Raw genomic sequence first — 9,351 nt, 5'->3', positions numbered from 1 at the left:
CCTGGCAATACAAATTTTTCTTTATGTTTCAAATGTCTGATTTTTGAAAGTATGAAAATATGAACAAAAATAAATTAAAATGTCAAGTAGAAAATATTAGCTTGTTTTAAGCTACTTTTTTGCTTGACAAGCAAAAGTGTCAAACTGTCTCATGTCATTGATTATATTTTTGTCTCATTTAGAAAAAAAGTAATAGAAATACAATTTAAAGTTGAAATATAAAATTAAAATATTTGTTGAGATAAACAAATTTTATGGAGCTTGCAGTGCATATCCTCAAACCCATTTGCTGCTTAAAGCCCTACATCCAATGTTCACGTCTGACATCTACTCCTTTAACATCGCATAGCATTATGACAGACTCTGGAGTGAACAGGTATGTAATTTGTCAAAAATGGTCTTGCTGGTATCTAAATTCTCAAAATGAATGACACTAATGACCAGGCTCCTCTTATAGACATTTTTAATCAGTGACACAAGCTATTTACAAAACAGATTTCAACACAACAAAATGTACAAATAATAAATAACATATCTACATTTAAAAAAACATATATCCGTAACATTTTCATGAATGTTTTCTAACCAAAATATTTACATAGACGTATATACATTTACAATGGTTCCCTATCAAATCAACCAGCACTACCTGTGACTAGTCGATCACAATAAGGGCTCTTTACAGTTTGCTTTTCCTGTTTGAACACATCCAGGAACATTTTTTATGAGAAAGAGGGTGTACACACTGCCACCGCTGTAGCACCTATTTAAAACTTTTTCGGAGTGAGAAATAAAAGACTAACTGCATGAAATATATGTTAACTGCTACCATGGATGTCATCAATATTTAAAATATGAAAAGATCAGAAAAGTTTTTTTTGTTTTCAATAAACAAAATTTCCACAAAACTGCTATAGAATTGAATCAACAAATATAGTTTTTTGTTGTAAAATTAATATACTTACAGCATATTAATCTATCAATGTAAGATTAATTATTATTCTTGATTAGCAAAACTGGCTACTAGAGACTATTGTGGTTATATTAGGTTTGAACCTAATGTTGTCAAAGCGAGTTTTTAACTATTTCTTTTGATTATACCTGTTTGTACAGCATGCATTTGTCCATGTATTTGGTGAACAGGGATTCATCATAACAGGGGTTCACATAACTTGACGTGGGGTCATGAACTGGTGTAAGCCCAGATGGTGGTGGAGGTTGAAGCTCCACTCCAAAGTGTAAAGTGCTTTGAGAGTGTGAAACGAACACAAGTGTAATTCATGATTTAAGTCCTCGACTGGCTACAGAATGAATTAGCTCATTAAAACAGGGCACTTTTTTGGGCATAAAAAGCTGCACACACACTGACGCTCTGCCCCTGCCCCCCGCCCATTGGTCTGAGGCTGCTCTCACCCTTCGGCCCTTTGTGACGTTTTGGAGTCCATGATCCTCAGGCACTTCTTGTAGAGTTTGACTGGGATCTGTTTCCTCTTGGACTTCCTGGTGTTGTGCCTCTTGACCTTCAGGATGGGCGTCTCCGCGTATTTCTCCCCCCCTCTGTTTTCCCGCCGGGACAGCGCCAGGCGGAGATGCGAGGCTTCAGAGAGAACAGCGGGGGGGCACCTGTGGGGCAGAAACCACGCCTCCTTACAGAAACCGCACCCTGTCACCAGAACCACAGCTCGTTACAGAAACTACAGCTTGTTATGAGATCATGATGAAGCTGAAAATCTCACTTTTAAATGAGTCTATTAAAAAATTTTTTTACTTTATTGTAGAGTCACGGAATGTAACAAATATTTATTTGCGCTTTTGTGGTTATATAACATTTTTTGGATGTACTTTGTACCTATTTTGTAACTATATTTTTTCCTCTCCTTTGACTGTACAACATAAAAAACTTTTGAAAGTTTTCCATATTTTTTTGTGGCCCCACTGACCCCTGAGCTGTTCCGGGACACTCCTCCGGGGGGGCCAGCAGGAAGCAGGACTGGGAGACGAAATCGACCAACAGGGACTGCACGCCGTCCGGCTCCTCCAGGGCCTGAAGCTGCTGGGCCAGCCTGAAACAGGGAGAAGAGTGACCTGTGAGCCAACCTGCTGGGTCCATGGGGGTCGGAGGTCAGAGGTCATACAGCTAGGCTAACGAGATAAGCCCCCCTTGCTCCAGGGGGCATGGCCATCTCAAAGCTTTATGTAATGGGAGCTTCGCTGTGTCAGCTGGGTGTTCTGCTTACAGTAGCACAGCCTGTTTGCACAAAGGTGGTCTCATCAGTGGACCTGTGTAAATACACCCCTAAGTGTGGGGTGTATGGTTCCACCCCCCTGAGTGTGGAGTGGTATGGTTCGAACCACCCCCCCATCACCCTGAGTGTGGGGTGATATGGTCCTAACCCCTTGAGTGTGGGGTGGAATGGTCCCACCCCCCTGAGTGTGGAGTGGTAAGGTTCCACCCCTGCTCCACCCTGTGCAATGTGGGGCGATATGGTCCCAACCCCCCACCTGTTTGTACAGGTACAGTGGTATAGATTCACCTGTTTGTACAGGCACAGTGGTATAGATTCACCTGTTTGTACAGTTGCAATGGTACAGGGTCTTGCGCTCTAGGTTTTTCAGGCCAAATCTCTCGCCCAGAGGTGGAATCTTGAGCCTGCACTCGTCCAGGTGTTTGTAGCAATCACAGGGCTGCAGTGTCTCTACACAAAGAGAAAGGAAAAAATACCATCAAATTATACCCTTTTCTAAAAAAAAAAAGAGTACATACTGAAGATACAGATATTTGTATATAAACTTATCGCACATGAAATGAATGGTGCGTCACTCCTGATACAAGAATGTACATCGCAAAAATAACTTTGAATGACTAAATTTACATTTCTTGAATTTTGGTAGTTCACTCCCATTTTAGTTTTTGGTGGGAGGGGGGGCTTCATGGGGTAGGGGTGGGGTTTGTCCCAGATTGTTCCTGTAACCGCAACCATTTTTTTTCTGTTGTTTGCTCTTTCCAAATGTTTGGACAGCTCACATGTTCACAGTCCCAGCCAGCTGAGTTAAAACAGATTCCAATCATAAGCATCTCTTAAATTCTCAGGGCTCTTTAAACTGACTTTAAGGCACTGTCTGCGGCTCCTTCTAGTTCCTTTTCCATCAGAAGTCAAGTTAAAGCCTTGAAAACAAGATATGGACTAGAGTGGACTCTTCAGCCAATCGGTGACCTAGATTAAGCACCTGAGCGGTGAAATGCAAGCACTGCTACCCATAAGACACTGTAGCCCTGCAGGACTGGGGTCCGAGATTCCTGCTTTGCAGCATTACTGAAGGTTTATTAAAAGGGGCATTTTAAATACAAGCCTTATGGATGATTCAGTGCTTTATCTGATTGGCTAAATGCTGAACATGCAGCAGCTTTTGGACTTACTTAACTAAACGAAAGACCCCTCAGCAACGTCTCTTTATCTCCGTCTCCTTTAACGCACCTGTTTCTCTGATGTCCTCCAAGGGTGCAGGGTGGTTATGCGGGACAGGCTGTGGGGTCCTGGGACGGGCGGTGGGCAGGGCGTTCTCTGAGCTGGGGTCACCCCTCTCGTGGGGAGGGGCAATCGGGTCTCCTCCCCCCGCCGCGCTCACAGCAGTAAGATTTGCATCTGAGTCCCGCCCCTTTGGAGGAAGAGGCGAATTCGGCTGCTCCTCGCAAACCTTCCTCCTTAAGCCCCGCCTCCTTCCGGGCCTGGAGGCGGGCCCTCTGGCAGGTCCCCTGGGGCGACAGCGGGGCCGCGGTTTGGGCCCGCGGACGGGTGGCTGGCCGGTTCCCGCCGCGGGAGACGGGACGTTCGGGACGGGCGTGGGCATGGGCATAGGCGTGGGCGTGGGTGTGAGCGTGGGCGTGGGCGTGAGCATGGGCGTGGGTGTGAGCGTGGGCGTGAGCGTGAGCGTGGGCGTGGGTGTGAGCGTGGGCGTGGGCGTGGGCGTGGGCGTGAGTGTGGGCGTGAGCGTGAGCGTGGGCGTCGGAGACGTGGAGTCGGAGGTGACGTTCCCGGTTCCCAGAGTGGCTGACGGGACAGTGGCATTGCCAAACCCCTCATCCTCGGGCACCGGCTGAGTAGCGTTGTACTCCATGGGCTCCTGCAACACGGCATAGGGGGACATCTCGGACAACGTGCACCTGTCGGAGAGCAGTTTGAGGAGTTAGGACCAAGGGCCTATGGCATAACCTGATGAGAAACAACTGAATGTCGAGGCCACCGGTGTCAGAATCCAGTGGCTTGCAGTGGCGGCTGTTATTCAGTGTTGTCAAGACCTTCAGGCTGCAGATAGAAAGGAAACCATAAAAATCTGCAGACACCGTGGCCCTCCAGGACTGGAGTTAAACCTGCAGACACTGTGACCCTCCAGGACTGGAGTTAAACCTGCAGACATCGCGGCCCTCCAGGACTGGAGTTAAACCTGCAGACACTGTGACCCTCCAGGACTGGAGTTAAACCTGCAGACACTGTGACCCTCCAGGACTGGAGTTAAACCTGCAGACATCGCGGCCCTCCAGGACTGGAGTTAAACCTGCAGACACTGTGGCCCTCCAGGACTGGAGTTAAACCTGCAGACACTGCGGCCCTCCAGGACTGGAGTTAAACCTGCAGACACTGCGGCCCTCCAGGACTGGAGTTAAACTTGCAGATACTGTGGGACTCCAGGACTGGAGTTTGACACTCCTGGCCCAAGCAAAATGACTAAACTCTGACAGCCTACACGTGACGTTAAAGCAACAGCTGATAGTCTTTATGAATGCAGCTGATTATACTTCTGCAAAATGATTGACACTAAAAAAGCAACAGGAACGTAAAAAAAGCAGTAAAACGTGCCAACCGCCTGAAGTGAATTGTATCCCATTTCTGAAAATGAAACTTTGAAACCAGTGCTTATCTCAAGGTCAAAGCTTCTCTTTCAAGATATGCTTTCCAATCAATGACAGAAAGATTTCAGGAGACTTCTGTAGGACCTCCCTGCATAATTAAATAAATAAACAATAATAAATAAAATATAATAATAATAAAAAAATATATATATACATATATATATATATATATATATATATATATGTGTGTGTGTGTGTGTGTGTCTCCTTATACTTTATATGCCCATGGATCAGACATTAACTCATTATCTGCTGATAAAAACTTGGTTGCACTCACATGCCAAACCAGTTAGTCCGGGTGCACTGCATTTTCTCCGTAAAGGTGAAACATGGGGTCTTGATGAGGTTAAAGTAGCCATAGCCCACCATGTTGGAGACGGTGTCATTTGCTGTGAGGAGACACTGGCGAAACCTGAAGTGGGAGGAGGAGGAGGGGGAGGGGGGGAGGAAGAAGGGGTGAGAGGGAAAGATAGAGAGAGAGAGGGGCAGCGAAGGAGAGAGAAAATATATATGTTCAGCAATTTCCTCCACTCTGCCGTCTCCTTCAATCTAATCAGCATGGACCCCCCCTCCCCCGACTCATTCCTGCTGACCGAGCTGAAATTTTCCACTATGCACTGCATGCATTTCCAGCCCATGCACTTCCTGAAAGGCTTGCCACATATATCTGCAAAGCAATAAACCGCTCAGCAGGAGAACTGTGCCAGGCCGATCACTCACTCCAGCCAGCGGGGTTTGTGATGTTTCCGTCTCGTGGCACTCGGGTGCGAGGGCAAACAGACTCAGGCTCTACACCGTATGAGCCGCCAATCGCGCCCACGTGACCTGATAGCGGCGCAGGAAGTAATGGAACGAGCGTGCCCGCGCAGCTCGGGTGACGGGCGCCTAATTCCAAATTCACATGAGGTGACAGAGATCACATCACCAAACCGACCAATAGCTGAACAGCAATAACTATTTTATTATTCAGAGACCTGGGAAAGGAAATCTATTATCTATGCTGGGCTGTGGGTATCAGGTTTGTACACAGGCTACACACATCCCAGTCTTAAGGGTCCAGGCTGGCGAAATGGCAAAGCACAATAAGAACAGCCTGCACACTAATTAAGCTCACAATATTAAAACTTTGATGTGCATATGGGCAGTGTTTCCACCGGAAATGGATCCTGACAACAATGCTCCTTGTGTCACCACAGTGTCCTTCTACATCTATTAGACTCATCAATCACATGGCACACTTTAATTTTAATGTTTAATTTTCTGATTTAGCATAGTCCAAAATTACCTAATTTAGTGTTCAGTTCTATGTAATTTATGTATGGAAGAATTCCCTTGATAGAATTATTAATTTGTAGTCATTTAGGAATCTTTAAATGCGAGTTCTGTCATTTTATTTCATAACGTAGTATATGTTAATTGTTTACTTTTAATTACATTAAATTTATTTGGCAGACGCTTTTATCCAAAGTGACATACAATAAATGCACACCAAAGGTCATTGGAACAACTACAAAACACAGGTCCGATAAGGTACAATACTCATTTTGCAACAGTTATTCATAGCCATAAACACATTAAGTCCAGTTCACACAGTAACACACTAACCAAACCTATGCTGAGTCTAACTAGGAGGCATGACAAGCTACAACATCAAGATAATGATGCAAAGTACATGGATGGAGCTTAATTTACTTACTTTATTATTATGTCGGCTATTTCATCTGAAGCTCTCACTGGGAAAAATAAAGCTATTCTATTCTATTCTATTCTATTGGGAGCATAATAAGAATGAGCGAGTGTTACTGAACGGGGTGAAGTTCTGAAAGCAGATCGTGGGATGCGGGGTTTGGACATGGCTCGGCGTCTGGGTGCGGCTCACCTGTCCTCACAGTCGCAGTGCAAAACGGTGAAAAAGTGCCGGTTGAAGATACCGTAGCCGAACTTGAATGACGTGATGGTGTCCGCGCAATGGTCGTGCTCCCGGCAGCACATATCGGTTTGCGCGAACAATCCTGCAGACACACACAGGTAAACACATCAGACAACCAGTCGCACGATTGGAACATGCCAGTGTTGAAACTCAAGCAACTGCTTTGAATAAGCTACATTTATTATTTAAAACCGGCAGTTTCACTTTGAGTCAAGAAGACAACTTTCTTAAAATGTATTGTCATCTTCCAAATCACACCTGCACCCAATAGGCGATAGCCTATCCAGTCTAAGTGGGTACAAAACTTATTTATTTTCAAAGAATACACAAAATTCGTTTATTACACACCTAAGTCGTTGTAATTGGTCGCCTTGTTACCAGAGCCACACCAAACTGTCCCCGGGATGATCCACGCTCGCTTCTGGCGCCGGAGCTTTACTTTCGAACCATCCCGAGCTTGACGTTCTGCCAGGTCTGGGTCGTTGATCTGCCTCTTCACGCGTTTAGACGCTTGGACTCCCGCTGGAAACGGATCTGCACACGGGTTATCCGGAGCAAAAAGCAAGCTGACGTCGAAACGCGTCTCTGGGACGTCGGTGAATTTCTCGGACTGCTCTCCGCGGCATAGCGACAAGTAGCGCTCCGCGACAGCTGGTTCGTCTGTCACCGCGCAGTCCACGAGGCCCCGATCGCGTGTCCAGACGCTGTGGTACAGCTGCAGGGACCTGGGGCGTGCATTATTAGCTGATAGTCGCAAGAAGCTGTAATGGGAGCGACCCTGAGCGCCGCTGCTCGTCCAATAGCAGAAAGTCCCGCTGCCTGCCCCAGCGGTTACATCTGCGCCTGCAAAACTGTACAACGCTAGGAGTATAGCCACGCGCAGGGCATTTCCGATTTGCATATCAGCACCAAAATTGAACTGAAACTTTCAGATAGGTAATAATAAATAATAATAGGAATCAATAAATAACTTTTTTTATCATAAAAATGTGCTGAGTAGCCTAATTGGGATAAAATATTCCAACTAGGCTAGGTCTGCGGAAAAATGTATAACAAAAACAGCCGATTTTGACCGTTTACTGTTCATAACAGTATGTCACTGCGTCTTTTCAGGATGAATTGGTCGCAGAAAAATACTTTTTACACAACTTCATTGGCATACGGTGTGTACAGTCCAGGCAAACAGCAACGGGAATCGGCTTACAACAGATGGCAGCCTGTGGGCGAATGAAACCAACACAAACTACAAGTCTGCTTTTAAATGATTAAAAGTGGGATTTCCCCGGTAGCGTTGAACAAGGTCACTACCAGGCGTATTTCAGTGAACGTGTAGGCTGCAGCAGGCTGGACGAAAGTGGGCGGCGGCCGCGCCACCCCTTTGAGCATGAGGTGATGTTTCAACTAAACAAATTAGCATGATTTTTCTTTTCCATATTGGCAGACAAACACTTGTCCCTGGCATTACAACAAACGCAAGATTATCCACGAGCGGAGGGGTTAGAAGTATTTTTAGGCGACATTACATTAACGTGCATAAACGCAGATAAGTAGCCTATAACAGTTCTTTCGTAGTGCATAGCAGACTATAAAAAACGTAAGAAGTTGCCTAGATAACCAGTGCAGTAGGTGATAAATAGCATTTAAAAATGCATCGTAAATACACGTTATCAGTGTAGGCATATCATTAAACAATACAGGACATTAAACATGACTTATCTTCATCTAACGTGAGATATTCCCGAGTATGCCAACAGGACAGTTTCAAATTCCAATGGGAATTACTCATAGATGATAATTGTTGTCCCTAAAGTTTAAATGCTTAGAAGTTAAAAGTTAGTTCAGTACCCAGAAAACGCTTTGTCGAAAGTTGGTTTATGTATTCAAAAGCGTTGTAAATCAACAGCACATTTATTATTATTTATAATAATGCATTTATTATTATTATTATTATTATTATTATTATTATTATTATCCTCGATGGTCAAACATCATAATTTTCTCCGTAATAAGCCCAGTAAACCTTTTTCCAATTCCACCGAGGATGATAATAAGAAATAACACAATTGTTTAAAAATATCAACAATAACAATATTATGATATTAATAACAATAGTTTTTTTTGTTTTTTTGTTTTATAAATGGTTTCTGTCGTTTTTAATAATGTAGTATTAATAATAAAGAGGACAACAACTAAAATCATGTTCTATTAACTAATTTATTTTAAATACAGCCTTCAGCCGAAGAACACATAAAAGACAAAATGCAAACTTTAGGCAAAGACGTTTAAATGAAGTTGCACACAACCAGTCAAATATAGTACTCTAAATACTGCCGCCACAAAATGTGATTCATCCCGGTATTGTACTTTTTGGATTTCCTATACTATGGGGAAAACACATTAGGACAAGTTTATTTTCCTTATTACACACCAACGTCCTGTGGGCTATACGTTCAGTGTCATTCTGTACAGTTCGCAGCTGAAAATTGAGAAATGCGCACGCGGAGCCGCGCGC

The 9,351-nt window shown here is 44.3% G+C and overlaps 1 protein-coding gene across 1 annotated transcript; it reads right to left on the bottom strand.

Annotated features, from left to right (window-relative positions):
- Window positions 1-446: 446 nt before the first annotated feature.
- pla2g3 (phospholipase A2 group III) lies at window positions 447-8,726 on the bottom strand. The gene is made up of 7 exons (XM_035389994.1): window positions 7,188-8,726; window positions 6,789-6,921; window positions 5,187-5,321; window positions 3,477-4,162; window positions 2,567-2,696; window positions 1,941-2,063; window positions 447-1,623 (listed from the first exon to the last, which is right to left on the bottom strand). Exons 1-7 carry the CDS (start codon window positions 7,738-7,740, stop codon window positions 1,410-1,412), a joined length of 1,974 nt encoding a protein of 657 aa, XP_035245885.1. The 5' UTR covers window positions 7,741-8,726; the 3' UTR covers window positions 447-1,409.
- Between the last annotated feature and the right edge of the window lie 625 nt (window positions 8,727-9,351).

Source organism: Anguilla anguilla, chromosome 14, assembly GCF_013347855.1.
Source record: "Anguilla anguilla isolate fAngAng1 chromosome 14, fAngAng1.pri, whole genome shotgun sequence".
Classification (NCBI taxonomy): Eukaryota; Metazoa; Chordata; class Actinopteri; order Anguilliformes; family Anguillidae; genus Anguilla; species Anguilla anguilla.
This window is presented reverse-complemented; position numbering and strand designations above follow the sequence as displayed.